General features: G+C 47.0%; 1 protein-coding gene across 2 annotated transcripts in view; it reads left to right on the top strand.

The window, feature by feature from the left end:
* Positions 1-6,296: 6,296 nt before the first annotated feature.
* elac2 (elaC ribonuclease Z 2) overlaps positions 6,297-26,864 on the top strand; it is a 61,016-nt gene continuing 40,448 nt past the window's right edge. Inside the window, exons 1-9 of one of the 2 annotated variants that reach the window (XM_041216936.1) lie at positions 6,297-6,711; positions 15,630-15,680; positions 15,790-15,860; positions 16,391-16,455; positions 20,229-20,286; positions 20,380-20,448; positions 24,561-24,701; positions 25,392-25,450; positions 25,947-26,005. In XM_041216936.1, the coding sequence (XP_041072870.1) occupies positions 6,392-6,711; positions 15,630-15,680; positions 15,790-15,860; positions 16,391-16,455; positions 20,229-20,286; positions 20,380-20,448; positions 24,561-24,701; positions 25,392-25,450; positions 25,947-26,005 (893 nt within the window). In that variant the 5' untranslated portion in view covers positions 6,297-6,391. The remainder of the gene's footprint in view (positions 6,712-15,629; positions 15,681-15,789; positions 15,861-16,390; positions 16,456-20,228; positions 20,287-20,379; positions 20,449-24,560; positions 24,702-25,391; positions 25,451-25,946; positions 26,006-26,864) is intronic. The other variant, XM_041216937.1, reaches the window with a different exon arrangement.

The following is a 26,864-nucleotide window of genomic DNA, read 5'->3' as shown; positions in this document are numbered from 1 at the left end:
GTCCCTGATCATAGACCAAATCTGAAGTGCCTAGCCTAAGGGGTGTGGCTGCTTCCAGGAGCAAGGTGTTCGGGTAACCTTCCCTCTCCCTGATGCATTGCAGTGTCTGAAGCTTGGATTCCAACTTATCAGCTTCAAGCCAAAGCTCCTGGAGCTGTAGACACTTACCACACATGTGGTTGCTGTGCATATGAGCATATAATTGCCCTTGAGAAAGTGGTGGTGAGCCGCCTTCTTGAACCGTTGCATTCTATTTGGTGTAGGTACACCCACAGTGCTGTGAGGAAGGGAGTTCCAGGATTTTGACACAGCGACAGTGAAGGAACAGCGATATATTTCAAAGTCAGGATGGTAAGTGGTTTGGAGTGGAACTTGCAGGTGCTGGTGTGTTCCCATGTGTCTGCTGCCTTTGATCTTCTCGGTGGTAGAGGTCATGGGTTTGAAGGCACTGTTGAAGGAGCCGTGGTGAGTTGCTGCCGCACATCTTGTTTACATAGGATACATTGCTGGTACTTAGCATCGCTGGTGGAGGGAGTGAATGTTTAAGGTGGTGGATGGGTTTCCGATCAAGTAGATAAGCACCTAGAAATCGAGTTTCCTGGGCCCTTCAGGGATCCTGGCATAAGTAAGGAGATGGGCAGGACTGGATCCATGAGGTAAGTGGCATAATCCCCGTGCTAGGAGGAGAAAGAGTGTTTCCCCAGCCTACTAAACTTTCCTTTAAAATAACTGGCATTCAACCTCCATAATTGGCCACCCTTCCTCCTAAAACACCTGACTCCCCTCAATCCCTCACATCTGATGTCAATCCACGATATTCAACTCCTTTAAGCCTCATATTTGTCACTGATGACATTCTCTGTTTTGTTCACAGAGGTGGGTTAACACTAATATAGTAAAGGGAGGGCTGTCATGTGAATGCTTCAAGCATTTGCTCACTGTTTCTGTTAAAAGTCATTTCCAGATTCTTGTATCGTGAGATTTCAAAGATGGAACATGTCTGAAATGCATAGCAGGTTGATGAGTATCTAAAAGAGGAAAAGACAGAATGGGCCATAACCTCCGAGCTTCCCAGTGTTGGACTTGGGGGGGTACACCAAAGAAGTGATGGGGAATCCCTCTGGGGAGTTCCCAGGTAAGGATTTGCATGGCAGTTGCCCAGAAGTGCACACTTACTCAGGACAATTGCGTTGTGCTGGGAACCATCCAAAAAAGTGGCTTAAATCGCAAACTTGGGATGGTTTTGCCAGGGTTATACTGATAGTTACCCAAATAAAATTAGAAGAATTAAAACCTCTTCTAACTTCTGGGTAACTACTGTGAAGACCCAGACCGATCCAATCACGGGACTCCCCCAACAGCCTCAGCCCTCACCTCTCCAGGGCCTTCCCTACCCCTGACTAACCATACCCCCCACCATGGTATTCCCCACCCGCTGAACCCCCATGGGATTCCCCCCACCCGCACGGGAGTCCTCACCCGACACCTCCCTCCCCCGGGCCCGACTCTTACCCTCTGACCTGATCCCCCACCCTCCCCATGTCTGACCCACACACCTAAAATTCCACCCCCCCGAATGTCCGACCACCCCCACTCCCTCCTGATGATGTCTGATGCCCCCATCCCACCACCCCCTGAATGGCTGACCCTCCCAACTCCCCGAATGTCCGGCCTGCTGCACCTTCCCCCAATGGCTGTCTCCCCCCACTGATGTCCGACCTCCTCCTCCCATCCCCACCCGGCCTCCGAGCACCCCCACTTCACTCCTTTTAACTTATCTTAGGCACTTACCTTCTCCCTAGCCTGTCAACTTCAATGGGACCTTTAAACTTACCTGCTTTATGGCAGCTCGTGTTGTAAAAAAAGGAGGTGCATCCTCCTTCTATCCCACGGTGCTGCACTTCAGCACTGGACCTTGGAGACAGCTGCACTGCCTGGATCTCGCCTGGCCTGGGTTGGGAGGCTGGGTGAGACAGGCACGGAAGAAATTTTGCGTCGGTAAGTGGGCACAGAGTGGCAATCCAACACTGACTGCCACTCTGAGCAAGTTATGGACCATTATTGGTCGGAACTATGTGGTGTCTTGCTATGGATATCTGCATGTGTCCCAGTTATGCCTGCCTTTTTGTGGTATATGTGGAACATTCATTGTTCCGGTCCTACTCAGACATCCCTCTCTCATCTTTTTTACCGGTACATTGATGACTGTATCAGTCCCACTTCCTGCTCTCGACCTGAACTGGAACAACTTAATTGTCTATGTTTCCAGTTTCCACCCTTCCACCCTCACCTGGTCCAAATCGGACTTTTCCCTGCTTTCCCTTAACTTACTTGCTTCCATTTCTGGGAATAGACTAATGTTCAGCACAAGCCCACAGACTCACATGGCCGCCTTGACCACACTTCCTCACACCTTGCTTCATCTCAGGACTCTATTCCATTCACCCAGTTTCTCCGTCTCCATCGTAACTGTTCAGAAAATGCAACCTTCCATGCAAGGCTTCCACTATGTCTTCCTTCTTCCGCGACCCAGGATTCCCCTCTGTCACAGTGTGATTGACAGGACCCTCCACCATGTCTGATATATTTCACACACCTCTGCCCTCACTCCTTCCCGTCATTCCCAGAACCATGATAGAGTTCCATTTCTACAACTTTCACCCCAAACTGCCTCTGTATTCAATGAGTCATCCTCTGCCATTTCCATCGCCTTCGATATGATGCCAATACCAAATACATCTTCCCCTGCCTCCTTTTTCAACATTCTGAAGAGGCAGCTCCATCCACGACGCACTGGCCCAATCCTAAGTCACCCCTAACAACCTCTCTCTTCCCTCCAGCACCTTTCCATCCAAGCGCAAGCGATGCAGCACCTGTCATTTTACCTCTTCCCTTACCATCCGAGGTTCCAAATGCTCCTTCCCAGTGAAACAGTGATTTACTTGTATTTCTTTCAATTTAGTGTCCTGCATTCCCTGCTTGCAATGAGATCTCCTCTACACTGGGGAGACCAAACCAGGTGACCGCTTTGTAGAACACCTCCACTCGGTCCTTAAACATGACCCTGAGCTTCCTATTGCCTGTCCTTTCCATTCTCCACCTTACTCCCACTCTGACCTTTCTGCCCTCGACCTGCAAGCTCGAGGAACAGCACCTCATCTTTCATGTTGGCACTTTACAGACTTCTGGGCTCAACATTGAGTTCAACAATTTTGAATCATAATGGCTGCCTCCACTTTGTTTAGTTTTGCCGGTTTGGTTTTTTTTCTGGTTTATTTATTTCTTTACTTTCCATTTAGACAGCTGGTATCCAGCTGTTCACACTTCATCTAAACTTATCTATTGTTTCTTTACTTTACCCATTACCACTCCTTCCTTTTGTACCATCACAGCCTTTTTCATTCAATCCCTCCTGTCCTCCGCCCTATCACAGGCCTTCCCTTTTGTTCCCCCTCCCCCTTTTCACTTGCTCAAAACCTCTGACATTTTTCATCTTTCCTCTGTTCTGATGAAAGGTTGATAGCTTGAAACGTTGGGCAGAGTCTTGCTGCGGCACTGGGTGTCTCGCCTGCTGGCTGAAGAGTTGGTGAGAGACCTGCGCTGCCTCTTTTTGGGAAGGCCCGCTGAACCACAAGCCGACTAGGCAGAGTCAAGGCCCGTGGCGTGTCTTCCCCTGGAACCAAGACCCCAATCAGGGGCCGTGGCTGCTGCCAGAGGGACCGGCACCGAAGTCCAGGATGCGGAGTGACCCAGGCCATGGGTCAGTAATGCGGGGAGGGGAGTGGAAGCAGGTTTTTGTGGTGTGGGGGGTCATGGGGCGAAAGGGGTGTCAGCAGAAAGGGCAGGGGAATGGTTCTCAGTGGCCTCCCCCCTTTCCTCATGTCCAGTCCCTTGCTCAGGCACCGAGTGCCTTTGATGGAGGGACCCACCAGACATGCCATGCACACTGCATGGCGACAGAGCATCTGTAGATGGGTTAAAGCCAGTGACAATGGGATGAGGCCCTTAGATAGTCATTGTTGGCCACTTAAGGGCCTCAATAGATGGCAGGCCGGAAAGGTCAACCATGGGCCTTCACACCCAGAACTTAACACTGGCAGAGGTGGGATGATGGTGGGATTCTGGTACATCATTAAATGCCCTTCCTGCATCCACACTGGCCAGTGGGGAGAGCAGAAGATTCCACCTATTCAATCTGTTTCTCTCCACAGATGCTGCCTGACCTGTTGAGCATTTCCAGCTTTTTTTTTTGTGGGGTTAGAAAGGAGACACAGGAGGGGTGGGGGTGAGGAGGGGTGGGGGTGGGGTGGGGAGTGAGGAGGGGTAGGGGTGGGGGTGGGGGTGGGAATGGGGGGAGGAGACACAGGAGGGGTGGGGGTGAGGAGGGGTGGGGATGGGGGGGGGTGAGGAGGGGTGGGGGTGGGGGTGTGAGGAGGGGTGGGGGTGGGGGTGGGGGGAGGAGACACAGGAGGGGTGGGGGTGAGGATGGGCTGGGGGAAGGAGACACAGGAGGGGTGGGGGAGAGTGTCGGCGGGGAAGGGGGCTCTGTTTTTATTTTATCTCAATTGTTAAGTTTTGTTTCAATGATGCTGATTCACCTTATTCTCCCTAATACTACGAACAAATCGAAAAAGTGACTAATTTTAAATAGTTAAACAGCCATAGCCTCAATCCAAGTAAGTTCCTTGCATATTATGGAGTCAGAAACAGAGACAGACACAATATTGAGGCAGTTTGGTCTTCTAAATGTGATAGGCATTACTGATCGCTACTGTTATCTACAGTTTCAGACCACAAAGTAAAATAGTGCTTTTGAGGTCTGGTTTCCGAATACTTGTTCAAAAGTCCCCACTCCTATCATTAGCAGAAGTGTCGAGAAGCAGAGGTCACCTGTTTAAGGTGAATAGCAAACAAAACCCCAATGGGGGCATGAGGTAAAATCTTTTTCAAGCTGTATGTGTTTAGGATCTGGATTAACTGCCTGAGAGTGTGGTGGAGATGGATTCAATTGTGAGGTTGGATAATTATCTGAAGAGAAAAAAACTCAACAGGGCTACGGGGGAAAGGGAGTGGGACTCAGCTGTGTTGTTCTAGCAGAGAGCTGACGGAAGGAAAAAGCACTGAATTGGGAAATGACCGGTACTGGTCTGAAGCTGGTCTTGTATACTTTAAAACGGAACTCCAGAGTCATGTGGACTCGAAACGTTAACTGTGTTCCTCTCCGCAGATGCTGTCAGACCTGCTGAGTTTTTCCAGGCATTTTTGTTTTTGTTCCAGTTTGGACCAGTCATTTCCCAAGATTTAGTGTTCATTTTTCCTTCTGGGGCCTACTAATCGTAGTATGGAAGGAGGCTGAATGGCCTCCTCCATACTGTAACCATCTTATGCTCTATTATTTTCACACACAAATATTTGTAACCCTTTGATAATAAGGGGCAATCGAGACAGTTTTGTGAGCTAAAACAAAAAATGCTGCAAAAATTCAGTGGGTTGAACAGCATCTGAGAGAAAAAAACCCAGTTAGACCTGCTGAGTTTATCCAGCACTTTGTTTTAGCTCACAAAACTGTCTCGATCGCTCCTTATTACGAAAAGGTTACAAATGTTTGTGTGTGAAAATGGTTACAGTATGGTTGCATAAAAATGGTTACAGTATGGAGGAGGCCCTTCCATACTGTGGCTAGCAGGCCCCAGAAGGTAATAAAAGCAGTAAAAACTCGGGGAATGACTGGTCCAAACTGGACTTCCATTCTAAAGTATGCAAGACCATTTTTCGGACCTAGTACCGGTTATTTCCCAATTCACTGCTTTCCCCCCGCCCCCCCCCCCCCCCCCCCCCACCCTTCCGTCAGCTCTCTTGGCCAGAACAACTCAGCTGAGTCAGGTCTAACAGCATCTGTGGAGAGAGAGAGAGAGAGAAAAAAAAAGTTAGACCCACTGAGCTTTTCCAGCATTTTCTGTTTTTGTTTCAGATTTCCAGCATCGACAGTATTTCTCTCTGTGTGTGTGTGTGTGTGTAACAGTTCAGCTTGTTTGCACCTCTGCCTTTGGTTTATTAGGGCCAGTTTTACTTTGCAGTGGTTAGTGCTGGGATTGCTCAGACTGTGACTGGCGATGGGTTTGTCAGGTCGATGGCAGACACTCCGTAACGCTTGGCACACCTGACTCTGACCCTGACTCATGAGGAGGATGCGGTGTGAATTTGGACGCGTGGGTATTTCTCTGTATGCATTGCGGAAGTTCCTTTGCTCTGCGTCTGCGGGGCGGGGATTCAGCACCAGAAGTTGTCAGAAGCAGCGACGGAAGAATATTGAGCAGATAGAGAGACAGACAGAGAGAGACAGAGAGAGAGAGCGTGCAGAGAGGTGACAGCTCCTGAATTGCCGGGTTGCATGTGGCTGGTCGGACTGCAGAGGCTGGCTCGCTGGAGGCTGCAGCTTCCCTCCCGCTGGAGCTTCGCCCTCTCCGCAAACCCTGCCTCCCCCCTGCGGCTCTCCCCCGGCTCCAGCATGTCCCTCTGTCCGGCCGGGGACCGCACGACCCTGTCCTGCAGGAGGGAGAAGCCGCCCAAGGACACCCTGAGACACATCAAGTCCAGGGAGAAGAGGAAGCGATTGGACGCTCATGGACCTTCAACCGTCTACCTACAGGTAGTGGGGTCTGGGAGTAGGGAAGCTGCAGCCTCCCTCTATGTCTTCTCTGAATACAATAGGTAAATAATGACAAGTCTTTTGTTGCCCTTTTTTTTGCCTTTTCACTCTATGTGGACCTCCTGTGATTCTCCCCCATGTGTTCTGTGACTCCCTGTGAAATGTATACAATTGCCAAACTCCCTTTAAAACATTAAAGTGAAATACAGCAGATGCAGGCGACCTGAAATAAGAGCAGGAAATGCTGGAAAATACTCAGCAGGCCTGGCTGAGAGAGGTAAAAACAAAAAACAAAAAAACTGCGGATGCTGGAAATACAAAACAAAAACAGAATTACCTGGAAAAACTCAGCAGGCCTGGCAGCATCGGTGGAGAAGAAAAGAGTTGACGTTTCGAGTCCTCATGACCCTTCGACAGAACTAAGCGAATCCCCTGGTCATGAGGACTCGGAACGTCAACTCTTTTCTTCTCCACTGATGCTGCCAGACCTGCTGAGTTTTTCCAGGTAATTCTGTTTTTGTCTGGCTGAGAGAGGAATGGGCAGGGTTCTCGTCGACTAAAATCAAAATGCTGGAAAAGGGTCAGCGGGTCTGACAGCATCTGTGGAGAGAGAAACAGTTAACGCTGCGAGTCTGTATGACCCTAAAGAGAAGTACAAATGTGACGAAATTTATACTGTTTGGGGGGGGGGGTTAGAGCAGGTGAAGCTGGGTAGAAGGTCAGCGATAGGTGGGGGCTAAGGAGGGATTGACAAGGATGTCATGGACAAAAAGGCAAAGGGAGTGTTAATGGTAGTGGTAAGGGCTAAAGGAGGTGCTGAGAATGGCTTAAAGGTAAGAAATTGGAATATGTCAATAGCAGAACAAGGGTAACCACTCTGAAAGAACAATAAGGAACAAGGAGCAGTTGGCTCTTGTGGTGGGGGGAGGGAGCTGTGGTTCTGGGAAAAAAGATAGATAAAGGGATAAATGAATAAAAATAAAGTTTAAAACAGTGGTGAAGATGGAGGAGAGGTTCATGGTCTGAAGTTGTTGAATTTGATGTTAAGTCCGGAAGGCTGTAAAGTGCCTAACAGAAGATGAAGTGTTGGGCTTCACTGAAGCGTTCCAGTAGGCCAAGGACGGACATGTGGGCAAGAGAGCAGGATGGTGTGTTGAAATGGCAAGTAACAGGAGGGTATGAGCCCTGCTTGTGGACAGACTGAAGGTGTTCGCTACTACAGAAAGTAGTTGAGGCCAAAACATGGTATGTTTTCAAGAAGGAGTTAGATATACCTCTTGGGGCAAAAGGGATCAAAGGGTATGGGGAGAAAGTGGGAGCAGGCTATTGAGTTGGATGATCAGCAATGATCATAATGAATGATGGAGCAGGCTTGAAGGGCCGAATGGCCTACTCCTGCTCCTATTTTTTATGTTTCTATGTTCTGCAAAATGGTCACCCAGTTTGAGTTTGGTCACCCGAAAGTGGAGGAGATCACGTTTGGTACGGATTTCCCCAACCACTGCCCCCCCAACCCCCCTCAGCCAAAAGGACCATCTGTTACTTGTTTCATGTTGTTCTTACACAAAGTGCTCACCTTTGTTCTGCTATTAACGCATTGTGCTTTCTCACCTTCATGCCACTCCTCTAAATAAAAGGTGTGGCTATGGTTACTGCATAGGCCCCAGTTATGCCTGTCTCTTTATGGGGTATGTGGAACATTGCTGGCTCCAGTCCTGCTCAGGCCCCCTCCCACAACTTTTTTTGTGGTACATCAGTGACTGTATTGATGCCGCTTCATGCTCTTGTCTGGACCTGGAAAAAATTATCAATTTTGTTTCCAATTTCCACCCCTCTATCACCTTCACCTGGTCCATCTTCGATACTTCCCTTTCCTTCCTTGACCTCTCTATTTCCATTTCTATCCATCAATATTCATTACAAGCCCACGACTCCCACAGCTACCTTGACTACAGTTCCTCACACCCTGCTTCCTGTAAGGACTCCATCCCATTCTCTCAGTTCCTTCGCCTCTGTCGCATCTGTTCCGATGATGCCACTTTCCAAAACAGTGCTTCTGACATGTCTTCCTTCTTCCTTAACCGATATTTTCCACCCACAGTGGTTGACAGGGTCCTCAACCGTGTCCAACCCATCTCCCTCGCCACTGCCCTCACACCTTCCCCTCCCTCCCAGAACGATGAGAGGGTCCCCCTTGTCCTCACTTTTCACCACACCAGCCTCCACATTCAAAGATCATCCTCTGCCAGCTCCAGCATGATGCCACCACCAAACACATCTTCCCCTCACTGCCACCACCATCCCCCACCCCCCGGTCAGCATTCTGTAGGGACCATTCCCTCTTGGATACTCTGGTCCACTCCTCCACATCCCCAACTTCTCATCCCCCTCCCACGGCATCTTCCCTTGCAATTGCAGAAATTGCAACATCTGCCCCTTTATCTCCTCCCTCCTCGCCGTCTGAGGGCCCAAACACTCCTTTCAGGTGAAGCAACACTTCACTTGCACTTCCCTCAATTTAGTCTACGGCATTCGCTGCTCCCAATGCAGTCTCCTGTACATTGGAGAGAGCAAACGCAGACCGCTTTGCAGAACACCTTCGCTCTGTCCACACACAAGACCCAGATCTGTCGCTTGCCATTCCAACACTCCACCCTGCTCTCATGCCCACATGTCCATCCTTGGCCTGCTGCATTGTTCCAGTGAAGCCCAACGCAAACTGGAGGAACAGCACCTCAACTTCCGACTAGGCACTTTACAGCCTTCCGAACTTAACATTGAGTTCAACAACTTCAGACCATGAATCTATCCTCTATCCTCACCCCTTTTTTAATCCCTCCTTTAAAATTTATTTTTATTTTTATCTACTTACTTTTATTCATTTATTTATTGTTTTCTACCCTTTTTACATCCCTTTTTCCCCAACTACTTCCCACTCCACCCCCAAAGGGCCATCTGTTGCTTGTTCAATGTTGTTCTTTCACAGAGCGCTGTGATGACCCTTGTTCTGACTGTTAACACATTCTGCTTTCTTTCCTTTATGCCACTATCAGCATCTCCTTTAGCTCTCACCACTACCATTAATGCTCCCTTTGTGTTTTTGTCCATGACATCTTTGTCAATCTCTCCTTAGTCCCCACCTATCGCTGGCCTTCTATCCAGCTTCACCTGCTCCACACACACACCCACCCCCCCCCACCCCAAACACAGTATAAAATCCATCACATTTCTACTCTTTAGCTCTGAAGAAGAGTCATACAGACTCGAAATGTTAATTCTGTTTCTCTCTCCATCGATGCTGTCAGACACGCTGAGTTTTTCCAGCATTTTCTGTTTTTATTTCAGATTTCCAGGATCTGCAGTATTTTGCTTTTATCTTAAGGTTTTTGTGGACTTGGGCCAATTCTAGAGGCCTTTAGGCAGGTTGGAGAGGATTCCTGCCCCCCCCCCCCCCCCCCCCCCCCCCATTCCTGATGCCAGCAGTTTTTAAGGCATAAGATATGGGTGTGGTGAGCAAGCTCGCATCCTGACCTCCTGACCTGGCCGATTCCATCGCGGGGTAGACATCTTGTATCCTCCTTACAATTTTTTTGGGCTCAGGCCAGCTTCCTGACACATGGTTCAAGGCTCCTCAGAACCAGAGTCTGGATTCAGGAACCTTTTGAAAGGTATCTTTTTAAACCATGTCTGCCGTGCTCACTTGTTCTGTATGCACTATGTACGCAGCCGGTGAGCCATATAAGAATTGAAGTTTTGAAATGCGGATGGTGGCTTGTTACATAACTTCATAAAGGTGTCAGTCAATCAAAGCAGACACCCCACTTCACCCTGTGAAAACAAATCCCTGCTGAGCTAATTGTATAGTCTTGGAGCTCAGCAAAGCATTCATCATGAGGCCATTTGGCAACTTTCTCAACAGAAACCAGATCTGTTTCTCCTGAAGACTAAGCATGACATGGTATATCCTCTTCATCACCAAGACCACCTTTCACCTCTGTAATTTTGCCCCTCTCTACCCCTGCCTTAGCCTATCTGCAGCCGAAACACTAAAACTCTTCTGTTACCACAAGACTTGCCCAATCCAGTGCTATCCTGACCATTCTCCCACCTTCTACCATCCGTAAAGTTAAAGTTCACTCAAACATCTGCTGCCTGTGTCCTCATTCTGTTCACCTGTCACCCCTGTGCTTGCTGACCCCCGTTGGTTCCTGGTCACTGAATGCCTCCATTTTAAAATTCTCTTCCTTTATTTTCAGATCCTTCCTTGGCCTTGCCTCTGCCTATCTCTGTAACTTCATCCAGACCTATAACTCTTGAGATATTTCTATTCTTTCAAATCTGGCATCTTGTTGATTCCTTATTTCTGACTAAACCATTAGCAGCTGTGCTTTCAGCTGCCTAGGCCCTAAGGTTTGGAATTCCCTCTTTAAACATCTCCTCCTTTAAAACCCCCCCTTAAAGGCGACATCTTTAATCAAGCAATCTGTCCTAATGCCTCCTTCTTTGGCTCATTCTCAGTTTTTCTGATTCCACTCCTATAAAGCAATATTCCGCGTTTTTACTTTGCTGAAGGTGTTGCATATTTCTAAAGTTGTTCTGTTGGCTGGAATAGATAGGTAACTTATGATTTGGCTCTTTTTCTCCAGTACTCTCCCTTAAGATGTTGATATTTGCAGTCTCCGAGGAGATTCTGACCCTGCATTGACTGGAATGGTGTTGGCTAACCTAAAAATTGGTGACCTAAAAGCTCTTTTTGCTAAGTGATGCTCAAATTTTTAAGTCGCGATTATCATCTACACCCTCCCCTTCCGAAAACGTGTTTAGGAAACTGGTTGTGTTGGAAAGGAGGCTGCCTCTCTCAGGTGCTTGGGGGAAGAAATAAAATGGCTGCATATCCCATGTGCCTGGAATAAAGTGCCCTCATGATAAGTGTCTCAGATTGAAACTATTGCCAGAACAGCCTCTGCTCTTGTGAGCAAAAAAACATGTCTCTCAGTAGTTTATAAAATATAAAACAGTTGAACTAGCTTAAAGATGAGTTGAAATGCCGTCGTCTTTGATTTCCCAGGACATCCTGATCTGTATCTCGGGTCTTGCTGAGGCTTCTTGAGCAAAGCTGCCAGGGTTTCTTGTAAGTTAAAGATCGTCCATTTAGAAAGCACTGAATGGACAAAGCCTTTAGGTGGTGGATATTCCTGTACATCCGCTAAAGTTCCATTTCCATTTGAGGCTAAAAGGAGGAGCCCCAGGTGTGTGATGTGCCTGGCACAGCCTCACTTGGCTTTTCGACATTGCCAGCATGCTTCTCATCGGCTGAAATAAATAAAAGTAAAATTAAAGCGAAATACTGCAGATGCTGGAATTCTGAAATAAAAACAGGAAAAGCTGGAAAAACTCGGCAGGTCTGGCAGCACCTGTGGAGTGAGAATGTTTTGAGTCCAAGGTGACTTCTTTGGGACTGGAGAGAGGTAAAAACGTGATGGTTTCTTTTCAACAGCATAAAACCCATCACATTTCTCTGTCTCTCCAGTTCCAAAGAAGAGTCATTTTGGACTCGACGCTAGCCCTGTTTCTCTTTCCATGGATGCTGCCAGAGTTTTTCCAGCATTTCCTGTATTTATTACTTCCATCAGCTATTGCTTCCACCACCACCCCCCCCCTCCATCTCTGCCACTGTTCTAATATTTCAGTTACGCATTTCCAGTGTCATTCTTGGCTCAGTGGTAGCACTCTCACCTCTTGAGTTGGAAGGTCATGGGTTCAAGCCTTACTGCAGACTGACATTACAGTGTAGTACTGAGGGATGGGTGCTGTTGCATAGCTGAGATGTTACATGGGATATTCAGCGCAGAAGCAGGCCATTTGGCCCAGCCAGTTCATGCTGGTATTTATGCCCCGCTGGAGCCTCCTCCCATCTTTCCTCATCTCAATCTCTCATAATAGCCCTCTGTTCCCTCTTTCCTCATATGCGAGTGCAGTTTCCCCCTAAGTGCATCAATACTAGACTCCCTTACAAGGATTCTGTGGCACATTTCAAAGAAGACCCCAGGAGGGGAGAGGGGTGTGGATATCCTGGTGCCCTGGCCAATATTTATCCCTCAGTCACCATAACTTGTTGTGGTAGCGGTTGGCAGCTCTCTAACACTGATTATCGTTTTTTTTTTTAAAAAGGTACATAATTAAAATGCTTTGGGGCATCTGAGTTTAGGAAACACGAACATACACATGAATTAGGAGTCAAGAGTAGGCCACTCGGCCCCTCAAGCCTGCCCCGCCATTCAATAATAATGGCTGACCTGATTGTGGCCTCAATTCCACATTCCCATCCACTCCCCGATAACCTTTGACTCCCTTGTTAGTCAAGAATCTACCTACATCTGCCTTAAAAATATTCCTTGACCCTGCCTCCACTGCTCTCGGGGGGGGGGGGAAAGGATTTCCAAAGATCCACAACCCTCAGAGGAAAAATTTCTTCTCGGCTGAGTCTTAAATTGGAGACCCCTTATTTTTAAACTGTGCCCCCTAGTTCTAGTCTCTCCCACAAGGGAGACTTTTCAGTATCCATTATATGTTTCAATCAGATCACCTCTCAATCTTCCAAACTCCAATGGATACAGGCCCAGCCTGAACAACTTATCCTCATAAGATAACCTTTCCAACCTCCTCACCCCCCCACCCCGACCTCAATCCCAGGTATCAGGCAAATAAAGGTGCAATATAAATACGCATTCATTTGTTTTAAGCTCCCATTGCTCATGTAAAGTTGGAGACAGGCTAGCAGATATGTAAAGAGCATATTCTGAAACCCTGACAGAAGTTGGGGCAAGAGGAGAGTTGCCCTTTAAATATCACTGGTTTGAGGAATAGAGCAATGTGGACGTGAGCTGCAAATCGAAATGAGAGAGAAAAGAGAGCGAAAATGTATTTGTTGACGATAGTTTAAAAAAAAACCACAGGCTGTTTAGCCTGGAAAGAAACAGTCAACAGCTGGAGTTGAGTGGTGTTTAACAACTAATAATGGTTTTTGAAACCTGTCCCTTATGGATACCTTGCATTGTTTTTTTTTTTGCGCGGGATCCTATTTTCCAAATGGTCATTGTACGGACTGAGAAGTAGAATGTGGTGCTCATTACCCAGCATTTATAGCAGCAAAAGAACTGCTCTGAGATAAACTGTTTCTTCTGCTGCTCTGGATGCTGGGTAAAGATCTCTCCATTCCACCAGTGCTCTCTTTCTCAAAATCCATTCTACTTTGCGCTAACCTGTGTCCTGTGTTTTAAGTGAAAGGTGTCCATGATTCGTCACCATAATTTCAGAGTGCCTCTTGTATATTTTGTATATTTTATCATGCGATTTATTTGGGTCCCTAAGATGACTGGTTTTTTTTTTTGTAGGCTCTTTTTATACAATACAGGCTGCACTAGCATTAGTTATTAAGTCAGAAGACTTGCAGTGATTTAGTATCATTTTTGTCCTTGGAACCTCCCAAAATGCTTCACAACCGCTAAGTTACTTGTAAAGTGTAGTTATTGTTGTTGCTGGGTGAATTTCTACTTCAGGTATATCCAAACTTTTTTTTCCTGTGGGTCAAAAAGATATTAGAGAACCTCACAGGTAACATATAAAGTTTATCTAACTTGCAAATCTTGCCATTCTGATTTCACTTTTATCCAACGATAAAAGTAAGACAAACCAGCAAATAAGACGCATTGCCAGGGTTTGGAGTCACAGATGTCACCTGAGTTGTATGGACTTCAGGGGTTGATTAACTGGGCTTCGAGACCACTGATGCATATTATTTAAAAAAAACTCCCTGTATGTTAAAAAATGACAGGCATTGGAACATTTATTCTACCACTAGATGTCAGTAGTACACTTAGTAACAACATAATGTTATGAACCCCATAGAAACCGATTACCTTTAAAAAGAGATGAACTTCCCAGGTGACCAATGGAAATGACTGAAGGACAAGATGTCATTTTTAAAGGCTTTTACTGTAACAAACAAACCCAGATTAACCTAGATCAAACATTAATTAACAGGCAACTGATATATCAAACTGAAGAAAATGCTAAGTTCCGCACTAACTAACATGACTGAAATATGTCTTGCAAAATGTGTTTACTCTATGCCACTCTTCTGGCAGATACGTAGCAGTAAAGGAACAGTCTCAAAGTTGCTCCCAGCAGAGGTTCACCACTCCCGACCATGCCGGGTTGAAACTTCCTGTGTCCTTCGACAATGGTTTCAGTCTGCTTGAGTTTCCTGGATCCAATTATTACCAGTGAGGCGCACCTTGATGACTATCGTACCCTAAATCTTCAAGAGTCCTGTCTCTTCCCATTCTTCTGAATGTAAACTGAACACCTAAAAGCATCCTCCTTGGTCTTTAACATATGTGTTTCCCCCCTCCTCCACAGCAGCAGCCTTTTGTCTCTGCTTCTCAGCAGCTGCTTTTCTTCTGTCCTCTAAGCTGTGAAAGCTGCTAAAACCACCACTTGGCACCTCAGTGGGTTTCTCATAGACTCATAGAGTTTGTTTGAGTCTCTCTCCACGTGGGAACCTGAGATTTCGTGGGCACTCCTTAGGACTGAAGTGTTAACCACAAATTCCAATGACATCCTTTCACCAATTCTCATTCACTTTTGGATTTAAAGGGACATTTTAAAACATAATCGTCTTGTAAAGTTCAGCAGTCGTGACAAAGATCACAGCCTTGCTTTAAAGCATGCACAAACAGTTGAGTGGTGGAGCACTGTGATTTCACCAACTGCTTCCTGATTCAACCTTATTGTCGGCTGGTGAAATGGAGGCATGTTTCGCACTCCAATGGCGTTTGCAAGGAAAGTGACCACCTGCTGCATGTTACACAGGAGGTTTGTTTCTGCTGATGAAGAGAGGCTAGAGTACAACAAGAGAATACAGATTGAATTAAAACTGGTTTGGCCTCTAATGACCCTTTACTTGTGCACGTTGCAGGTATCTCTTTAACTGTGGAGAAGGGACACAGCGGCTGATGCAGGAACACAAGTAAGGATGTTTCTCTCTCTCTGCTCTTATCAAATGTTCTAGCACACAAATGAATCATGTTTAGGAATGTGAGATTTTCCTCATGAAATGTTAACATTCTCATTTACAGGCTAAAGGTTTCTCGCCTTGACAATATTTTTGTGACAAGGATGAATTGGTCAAATGTTGGAGGATTATCTGGTAGGAGAATGGACGTTGGATTGAACATTGTTTGATTTTGAGCCTATATTTTTCTTAAAAAGAGCAAGAGAAGGATTTGTGAAGTACTTTGAGTTGTGAATCTGACAATTGTGAAATGTTCCCTGAATCCTTGTACTGAAAACTGAAACGTTTGTGGAATTACCTGAAACGTTTGTGGAATTACCTGAAACGTAAGGTTGTGTGGTGGGTCGATCCTGCGGTTGCGTCAGGACTATTTATGAGAATTCTGTGGGGAAGTTGGCAGGGGATGTGGCGGAGAATGGGGGAGGGGGGGGGGGGGGGGTTTCACATGGGTTTTCTTTTTAATTTAGTTTTAGGCAGCCCTGATTACCTTTAGTAGCTATTTGGTGCAAGCTGCTTGACTGGCCACTTCGGAGGGGAGTTGAATGTCCATCATGTTGGGTATGTTATGGGGGCCAAGTAAAGGCTGGACTGGGTAAGGATGACAGACTTCCTTCCCTAAACCTGCCGGGTAGACTAACTCTGTCCTTTAAAAATGTGTTCTTCAGGTATGATTCTAACGCTGAAGGATACGGGTGTTCCCAAATGTGTATTCTCCGGACCGCCACAGTTTGTAAGTAGAAAGGAGATTGTTGCATAGCAAACAAACAAACTGCAGGACCATGAAGTGCTAATGTACATAATGATGTTTTTCATTTTGAGGTCATGTACCGAGCAAGCTATTTTTTTTTTTTCATTCTTCCTATGTCGTTTCTCTTGCTGCTGTACTGCCCATCAATCTGAGAGCACTGAGATAGGGAAAATAGTCAAAATGTATGACATGCTTTTCAGTGTTGTTCTGTAAACAACTGCCTCAGTCATATCAGAAGTGCTCGGTGGCGTGAATGGGCAACATGGCGAGGATGTCAAAAATTGGTTTCAAGACATCAGGAAACCAGTTTGTGATCGTCCCCTCAGCCCATCGACAGCAGGCCGCATTCCCTGCCATCGAACATTGGGAACCTCATTGTAATACCTCATATCATTATAAGGCCTGCCCACTGGACTCATTACCCCACCCCCCCCAGCCCCCGGCTGGATTGCCCGCCGGTGTAGAACACGCCCTGACAAGTGTGACATGCAGGAGTCGGGACTTATCATCAGGGCCTTGCCTCACATCGCAGACATCCGAGCAGCAGAAGATGCTGGAGTCCGACAGCAGTGTCACACTGGAGGATCATCCGTGGCATGCTGTGTGGATTCTCATGGACAGGGCTCTGCTGTGAAGTATCTCACGGAGGTTGGAAAGTCACCGTTGATGCTCACAACTGAAGATACTCGAGGGGGTGGGAGAGGAAGGCCCAGGATCGACTGGGAGAGGAAGAGATGTCGCAGGGGGTGAGGTTGGGGCTGGTAGGTAACGGCAGGGAGGTGAAAGGTGATGCCGGGGTGGTTAACTGTGATAGGGGAAGGGAAGTGGGTAACTGGCGGAGGGTTAAGTACGGGGGAGCGAAAGTAAAACTGAATTAGCACCATGCCGTCCAAAGCGAAAGTGAAACGAGAGTCGTGGTGGGCGAGATGGTGTTCTGCATGGGAATGTGATCAGTGGGTGGGCGGAGATGCAGGTCAACTCAGATGGACAACTGAAAGTGAACCTCAGCAGGCAGCACTGAAAGTACTCAGGACATTGAGATGAGTTTGATACAGGAAAAGTCTGTGAGCGTGCTTGGACGAGGCTCCGAAAAGCCATGCCAAACACGCTTCTCTCTTCAGAATCACTCGTGGTTTGGCTGCTCCTTCTGCGGTGACAGAGGATGAGGTTGAGGGGCTCACAGGCAAAGGGGTTTCGGAGGAAGAGGACAGCCTCTGAGATTCTATAGTGGAGGAGCCAGAGGTGTCCAGCTACTGCCACTCCTTCCTTCGGGTGCCTGAGGGCCCCGGCCTGACTTGTTGAGGGGAAGGAGCACTGGGAGGGACGTCAAGGTGCCCTGTTTTCCCCCTCGCATTGCCACTGCAGTAACTCCATGACTCCCGCGATGGAGTGCAGGTCTGCTCGCATCTCCGTGTTCTGCTGGACCATGGTTTCCATGGCATCCACCATCCTCCCCATGAGACCTCCAAAGGCGCACATGTGGGCACCACTTTATCAGAGAGCAGGCGGACGCACTCCTCCGACTCGCGAGCCATTCTGCTGAGGGCTTCCAACAGCTCTGCGCGCTGTTCCCCTACCTTCTGCTCACTCTCCACGATGAGTAGGAAGGCCGAATCCAGAGGTTCGTCATCTGACTTGGAGCTCTCAGATACCTCTTCCCCAGCAGTCCTCCAAGTACCGGGGAGCTTGGCTGAACCTGCCTCCTGCTGCGGACATGTGTCCATGCGGTGACCACCAGATTGTGTCACCAGATGGGTGAACCCAAGCCTGGTCTAGGTCCCACTGAGGTGCCTGTCTCCGTGTTGGTGGAGGGTGTGGGTAAGCGCTGTGATGGGTCTTCCAGGCTGCTTATTTCTAGCACTTCGATGAGGAGGTGTCCTCTTGGCTGGAGGTGAGGATGTGGATGGAGCTGAGGGACTGCCTGGCTGAGGGTGTTGGTCGCTTGGCAAAGCTCCCTGTGAACCAAAGTAGAGATAAGTAGTGCATGGCAGCAGAGTCAAAAGCAGGAGAGAGAGCACTTAGTTGCGTTGAGAGAGGGATGATGTGGTGCAAGATCCTTACAAGGGTGTTCACTGCTGACATCACTCTCACCCCAGGCAAGGTCCATGACCTCATCAGTCAGCACGATGACATGCTCCTCAAAGTGAGTGAGGGGCCTAATCTGGGCCACTTCACCCCGGCCTGGGGCCTCTCCCTGCTGATGTGAGCCAGCTTCTCCTGCATGGGAACAGATGGAGAGAGTGTGAGCAGGACACATGGCACTGCACGGAATGTTTGGTGAGTGGAGCCATGGACAGGATGAGGACGCGAGCTCCAGAGGGTATGAGCCTGATGTAGATGTGAGGGCGTGTGTGAGAGTTAGTGGTGTTGTCCCTTGAGGTGTGAGATCCCTGTGGGTAGGTGTGAGTGAGAGAGTGTGTGTGTGATGAGAAGAGTGAATTACCCTGGCGGAAAGGATGAGACCATTCATCCTGTAGCTGCCTGGGTGGCTGTCCTCTTTTGCAGGGCATTGGCACTGACCACCCCTACCACCACCTCCCATGCTGGATTGCTGATGCCGCTGCCCATCCTGCAGCCAGAGAGGGGGTAGAGAACATCACAGCGAGCCTCCACGGCATTGAAAACGTGCCCGAGGGGCGCTTCATTAAACTCGGGGGCTGCAGTCGTTTTGCCTTTCGGGGCCATGTCTACCGTGCGCCAGCTGTGGGCTGGAAGCGGAGGTTAGCGCACGGCTGAACTTTGAATACGGCACCTGGCGTGGTGAAGCAGCGAGGTGTTGGTGTGGTGTGTGAACGAGAGCCCGCCCGCCATGGAAACGCCGTGTTTCCCGGTAATCCATAATTAATGAAGCGGGTTTGGAACGAAAAGCTGCCATTGTGGCCGGCGGGCACCGCTACGCACTTGGTGCAAATCTGGGACAATTCCGCCCGATGTCCAGAACCCGGCTGTCTGAAAACTGGCCATTACTGCACATGGAAATGAGAGCTGCCCTCTGCGGTATTACACTGGGTGGTGGTTTCTCCCCAACGGTGCGATAATGGCACCTGCAGTTGGACGCCTCTCGTTCTGGTATCATGGGTCTGGTTCAGGTCGACAATGTCTTTTTTGCAAGGGTGATGCCTCCCTCAACCTGTACCGGTGCACCTACGCCGAATAAGGAGGGGAGGTTTGCAAAATCTCGCAAACAGGAAGGTCCGATTGGTTTGCGAACGACAGCACGTGAAAGCACTTTGCGAGCTGTGGAGGGCAATAGCGGGGCTGTACCCCCCCCCCACCCCAGTCTAGCCCCTGGTCCGGCTGAAAAACCGAAAGCCGACTTTTGTCTTAACTGCGCCATTCCACGACCAACATTTTGCACCATTGGGCGTGGCAGATGTCAAGGGGTGTCTGACAGTGCCTGAACCAACTTGGTTGGACTTCGGGGATCTGTTTGGCAGAGGTCTGATATCCATCGGGTCCAAGGTGTGAAACCCGTGGGCAATGGGGCAGTGTTTTGCCTGTAAAAATGGCATCTTACCTGATCTAAAACCCAGGAAGATCCAAAATCTGACACGGTGTGGGTTCCGATGGTGCTGAGTTTCGTACCTGTAAATGGAAGTCTGGTCATAATTTATCATTTTAAATATTTTATCAAGTACAACAAGTATCAGTTACAGCATTAAAACCTTGATTTCTTTTCAGAGTAAAGCCCTTGGCTGCTGAGTCATGAATCATGTATTAATCAATTAACACCAAATTTTTCCTTTCTTTGAAAGGACAGATACTTGACTGCAATTAGAACATTCTCTGGGCCACTACAAGGACTGGATTTAGGTAGGACTTGTGGTTTTAGGTTTGAATTACCCAGGGCATTGTACATGAATGAATCTTTTCAACTAATTATTAAATGCACTCCTTTCTTGCTAGCTGTGCGCCCTTACACAGACCCAGAGTATACTGATGATACCATGACTGTGCATCAGGTGCCCATATTTGGTAAGTGTTATTTCTCCAATTCCAACTCCACCTATGTCCTATTTGTAAAGACTATTGTTTGTTTTCTGCTTGTTTCTTTGGACTGAGCAACCTGGGCTTCTCTTCAAGGGGAAGAAGTTTGGAATTAAGTGGTATAGCCAAAGTTTCCCAAACAGAAAATGGACTCCAATTGACCCTATTCGCCTCAGGTCAGAAGTTGTGGTTTTAAAGGCACAAGGTTAAATATAACTCTCTTAGTAGCAGAACCCCGTCGTAATCTTTCTGTGTCGGGTTATATTTGAGGTTCTGAGCATTTAATGTTTTGTGGGTTTTGAAAGTTCAAATTCTTATAAAAAGTGTTAAATTCTAAAGGTACTTAGATACTTAACATACTTCAGGCGCGCTTAAATCTCTATTTGAATTTGAAAAATTGCAGCTTTGCTGGTCTATACTTGATGCAGCACCACTAGTCTGCTCTGAGGTATGTGATTTTTTTTTAAGTGCTTGAACAATTTCCTAGACTTTGAGAAAGTGACATCCAGTGGACAATAGTAAACCCAATAGCTTGCTGTAACTAATCTTCAAGAAAACGTTTGACAAAAATCTTAATGAGCAATTGTTAATCTGTGTGGTGAGGAATCAGAGTAAACCCTGGGTATGGGTAAGTAATCAGTGGAAGGAAGGGCAAGTACTATTAGACGTGGGGGAGGGGATAAGTAGAGAGTGCAGTTCTCCTGAAATTGGTATCAGGAATGGTGTTGTTTTTAATTGGTCCATGACTTGGACTCAAACCCAATGTTAACCAGCCAAGCATGCCGAAAATATCAAGCTGCGCTGTAAAATAGCTCAAGACAGCTCATGAAGAGGAGCGAGAGTTGGCCAGACTCGACTGGCAGAACAGAGAACAGCTAAAGTTTACAAGTGTAAATTGCTGCAGTTAGGAAGGAAGGGAAACAGATATATTCTGTTCACGGTACCAAGTAGTGCACCTGAGGCTGAAAGAGAACAACAACTTTTTTAAAAATTCCTTTATATTCGTTTATGGGATTTTGGTGTCGCTGGCTAGGCCAGCATTTATTGCCCATTCCTAATTGCCCTTGCAAGAGGGCATTTAAGAGTCAACCACATTGCTGTAGGCCTGGAGCCACATGTAGGCCAGACCAGGTAAGGATGGCAGATTTCTTTCCCTAAAGGACTTAGTGAACCAGATGAATTTTTACAACAACTGGCATTGGTTTCATGGTCATCATTACACTTTTAATTCCAGATCTTTATTGAATTCAAATTCCACCATCTGCCATGGTAGGATTCGAACCCAGGTCACCAGAGCATTACCCTCGGGGTCTCAATTACTAGTCCAGTGACAATATCACGAGGCCACCGCCTTCCCCAGTTCAAAGTCCCAACCATTGCAGCAACCAACGAAGCCAACAATGTTGAATGTTGAACTGAAGTAGAAAATAAATCGTGCAGTGTTCTAGGCAGCCCATACCTCACATACTTATTAACTTACAAAGTTTGTTTCTTTGGGTGGGGGGGTGGTGAAATAAATGTGTTAATGCACTGGTGTCAGGTTTTTATGTGCTATCTTTCCTACTGCAGCTTTCCAGTGAATCATAACACAAATTCAAGGAAACAGTTTTTCACCTTTCCATTTAGGCCCCTCACATTGAATTCAACAATTTAAGACCATGATTAAAACTTGGAAATATATCGCCGTTCCTTCACTGTCACTGGGCCAAAACCCTGGAACTCCCTCCCTAACAGCACTGTGGGTGTACCTACACCACATGGACTGCAGCGGGTTCAAGAAGGCAGCTTACCCCCACCATCTCCCTCAAGGGCAACGAGGGGTGGGCATTAAAAATGCTGGCCCAGCCAGCGAAGCCCACATCCCGTGAATGAATAGAAAAAAAGAATCTCTGCCCCAATTCTGATCCCTTTTCTTTGATTGTTTTAATGTTTCTCTTATTTTTTGCTCTCAGACAGCGGCACAGCTGTTCTCGGCATATCATTTGTTTCTTTTCTTGCCCCTTGACCATCCGCTTTGCCCCATAAGACTAACTCTTCTGATTATTTAATCTCTCCTGCCTTCCACCCTATCACAGTCCTTTTTCTCCATCCACCCCCTTGCTTTAAACCTGTTACATGTCTAACCCTTCCCAGTCGTGATGAAAGTTCACACCTGAAACTTGGGCTGGATTTTAGTGTTGGAGGCCGGCAGCGGGAATTGGGAAATTTCCCAGCTTGGCGTGCCTGTTCCGGGGGTTGGGTGCCGGCTGGCATAGGGCCTGCTTTCCCCAGATGTAGATCGGAGGTGGCCGCAGGGGTTGCCAGGTAGCGAGGTGGACTGGTTAAAAGACCTGCCTCAGTTCTCTGGGACTTGGTCCCAGTTTTTTTCTTCAACATTAAATCCACTAGCCCTCATATGCTCTCACTCCCCACCGCCACCCCCCCCACCCCCCCCACCCAATTGATATGCTCCATTCATGCCAACTCATGCCATCCCATACTCTTCTACCCACCCCTAGTGTCCTTCCCTGCTCATGACCCTCCACCACCCCCAATGACTCCCCATACCCTCCATGCCAATTCATAGCACTTCCATGCCTATCCAATCAAGATACACTCTGTACAGAATCTGTGAACCCTATAGTAACAATGGTATGTTTGGAAAAGCTTTAAATAACCAGCCGTTCAGAACTTTCTTTTCAAAAAAAAAAATCTGCTTTTACTACAACTCTATAAAAGTGTCAATTAACTAGACATTTAAAGAGCAATAGCAGAAAAAATAAGCACTTGCCACAATTTTATCTTGTGTAAATAAACATGGAGCCACTGACAAAATTGATCGAAGGAGAAAAAGCTGTTGATCAAAAAAGTTATCCATGAAGCAATGTTTTTCTTCCCTTGTATGCACCTGTTTCAACAAATAGCAATCTGGGCTCTCAGCCTTTAAGCTTATCCATGCATACCATTGTTACTGTAGGGTTCGTTAGTTCTGTATGGAGTGTATACAATGGATACAAAAGTATTATAAGTTGGCAGGGTATGAGGGGCTATCGGGTATGAGTTGGGGGGGGGGCCATGGATAAGACTTTTTGAAGTTATTTTTCAAATGTTTCCCGTATCCAGACTATGATACACACTCGTCCTGAGGGGCCATGAACCACAGGTCATTGAGAAGCTGACCCGACTCCATGAAAATTGCAGGGTGCGGGTTAGGAGATGCCCACGCTCGCAGTGGAGCAGACCAGATTGGGAATGTGCAGGGTTGTTGCCTGCCCCCTTCTCCCATGCTAGCAGAAATTGAGAACGAGAATCCCAGAATTGGGTCCCGTTTGCCATTTTTAAAGGAGTCTCTCCAATTCCATGAAAATCTAGCCCGTTAACTCTGCTTCTTTCTCCAGCGATGCAGCCAGACCTGTTGAGTGTTTGCAGCATTTTCTATTTTTTAGTTTAGATTTCCAGTATTCTGCTTTTTGAAAGGAATTGACATCTTCATTAAAACCGACAAATTTTTGTACGATTCCAATAGCATGTTTATTACTAACGGTGTTCGATGTAATTTCAACCCTCTTTGTCTTTTCTGCCTGTCTGGCAATGTATCCTATGCTCGTGTATTTCTGGAGAGGGCTGGGAAGAGCGATGGTCAAATAAACCCTTGAAATGGTTCCCATGGGGGTGGGAGGAAGGGCCTAGTGAATCTATTTGCGACTGTGGACAGAGTGACACTGCGGGTTTCATGAGCCTGTGTGAAAGTACCTCTGCCTCCTGCTGCTCGTCAAACTCAATGTGCTGTCAGGTTGAACATTTTATTCCTGAAGTTTACTACAGTTTAGATTCAGTGCAACTCACAAGCCACTTTACATTGATCGAAAATAAAAAAAAGCTATAATATAACTGGGTTATAAAAGTGCCAACTCATTTTATATCGGTGGGACGGGGAGGTGATAAATGCCCAGCATTATGAGAGTATCTGGAACATGGGTAAATGTGCAGTTTTATTATTCCCTGCATATCACCTGTTAGCCCATTACAGCTTGAAATGTTTTAGCCAGGGAGTTGGGTCTTTGTGGATAGATTATTTAAATATATCACCATGTAATATTGGATTTGGTCTTTAACTGCAGCCAAATTGGAGTCGAAGGAGGGCCGAGGGACAGAGAGTCCAGATGGATCACTTGGCAAAACCAGTCCCGATCGGCCCTGTTCACCGAAATCTGTAAAGCGGCAACTGGAGGATTCTGAGGGTCGCTTACAGGAAAAGCCAGGTAAAAGATGTAGCAGGATCTCTTAATAAATCTCTCCTCTTCCCCCCCCCCCCCCCCCCCCCCCCCCCCCCCCCCCCCCCACAATTGTGTTGATTTTTATTCTCCTGTCTGTCTTTGCTTAGACGCAATTAATAAATTTTGTGTGGGTGATAGCGCGCCACAATCTTTGTGCAGTGCAGTATCGGGGGAATTCCATTGCTCTCCTTCAGTATTTTATTGTGTTTTTTTCCCCATGAAAAAACAATCGCTGATTTGTATGTCTTGTCTTCATAGCTGGCTTCCCCTGTTCGCCACAGGAACTATCCAGAACGTGGCGTTTGACTGGCGATTTCCTCTGTGCGCTGTTGTGTTATTGTGATTTTGCGCGGACTTTTTTGTACTTCTACACACAGTGTAGAATTGTGCGCCCATTGTCTCTGACTACAATAGCTAATGTGGCGCTGTGAGTAGAAAGAATTTATATTAGACCATGGTTAGTGGAGTCAGGCGGTCAAAGGGAGGAGATCTCCAAGGGGAACTTGGGGACCAACGATAGGGGTGAACTGCCTCTTTGGACACTGCTTGCATGTGTGACAACGACAGTGGTGGGTTTTGAGCTGGTGAAGGGTTGGAGAGGTTAGATTCTGTCGTTTTTTTTTTTTTGAAACAAAAATCTTTTTGTTTACTTACGCCTGCCCTTTCTTTTTGAAGAGAGAAGTCCAAAAATGTCGACGAGGGACCCTGCCCTGGTGGTAGCTTTTATCTGCAAGGTAGGTGTTTTCTACCTGAATGGTACCAGTTACATGGCGAGATTGGAGAAGCTGCAGTTGTTCTCCCTAGAACCCATAGAGGTGCTAAAGATCATGAAAGATTTTGTAGAATAAAGGCAATACTGTTTGCAGTGGCACAATGTTCATAACTGATTTCAGGTGATGGGCAATAGTGAGAGGCAGAGAAAATGTTTTACACAGTGACTTGTTGTGATCTGGAGTGCACTGCCTGAAAGGGTGGTGGACACACATTCTATAATTACTCCTCAAGTGTTTTGCAAATTCGCTTTTGAAAGTAAACGTTTGCAGGGATATGGTTAAGGGGCAGGCAAGCGGACTTAAATGGCCCTTTTTCACTGTACTGGCATAAGCATGATGGCCTCCTTCCGTTCTAAATCATTCTATGTTTTTGCGAAGACTTGAGATAAGGGTGGTAATTAGTTCGAGCTCAGACAACCCTTTACTGCATTATTGTAATTAAACTGTTCATTTGCAGCTTCATCCGAAGAAAGGAAATTTCCTCGTCATGAAGGCTAAGGAGCTGGGTCTACCGGTGTAAGTAACAGGGCTTTGGTCTTCAGAATCCTTATCTGTTGAACCTCTGGAATCCTGAAGGAGGATGTCTCAATCAGAATGGACAGTTTAACCAGAGTAGTCTAAACTTTGACCATTAGAAACATAAAACAAGAAAGAGAAATCTGGAAGAGACAAAGTAGATGTTCTTTGCACACTGAATTCTTTGTAGTGTGATGACTGTTGTCAGCAAATTCATTACTTTCCGATGAAAAGTCCCACCTGAAACCTTAATCGTCCGTCCGTCAGGGGCTGTTTACCTACAGTTTTTATTTAATATGGTCATATATTGTTAGAATACTGTTCACATTGGGAATCTATAAATTCCCTAGCTGCACGTAATGTTGATCTTCAAATGTATTCAAGGGAGCCTCATTATGTTTTAGTGTAAAAATGTTCAGATGTTCCGCACAAAAGCCAAAGACCGTTGGTGCTTATTTTCTGAAATTCAGACACGACATAGAATCAAACGCTTTGTTTGCTCCTTTGCTTTTCTGTGTGTAAAAGGTTTACCCGGCAGCCCCGTCACAGTTCCTTTTGTCCGCAGGAGCCCGGGTTAGACAATCTGCTGGAGGCAGGCTGTGTGCTGGGTTCGGGTTCGCTCACTTCGAATGACTTTCGCATCACGGCACTGCCAAATATTCAGGTCTGTCCCACAGCAGCCCTGCACAAGTTGCTGGGTTCAGGCCGCCCTGCAAGATCCACCCCGTGCTGTGGAAGGGGGCAGGGCGGGGGGGCGGGGTGGGGGCGTGGGGAGGGTGGTCATCGCCTAGTTTGCAATGTTCTCATGTCATTACCTTCAATCATATCAAGAGAGGAAAAGGGGACAAAGAGCTTTCCT

This window comes from Carcharodon carcharias, chromosome 22 (genome assembly GCF_017639515.1).
Source record: "Carcharodon carcharias isolate sCarCar2 chromosome 22, sCarCar2.pri, whole genome shotgun sequence".
Classification (NCBI taxonomy): Eukaryota; Metazoa; Chordata; class Chondrichthyes; order Lamniformes; family Lamnidae; genus Carcharodon; species Carcharodon carcharias.
The sequence above is the reverse complement of the archived record's forward strand: the minus strand, read 5'-3'. Positions and strand labels throughout refer to the sequence as shown.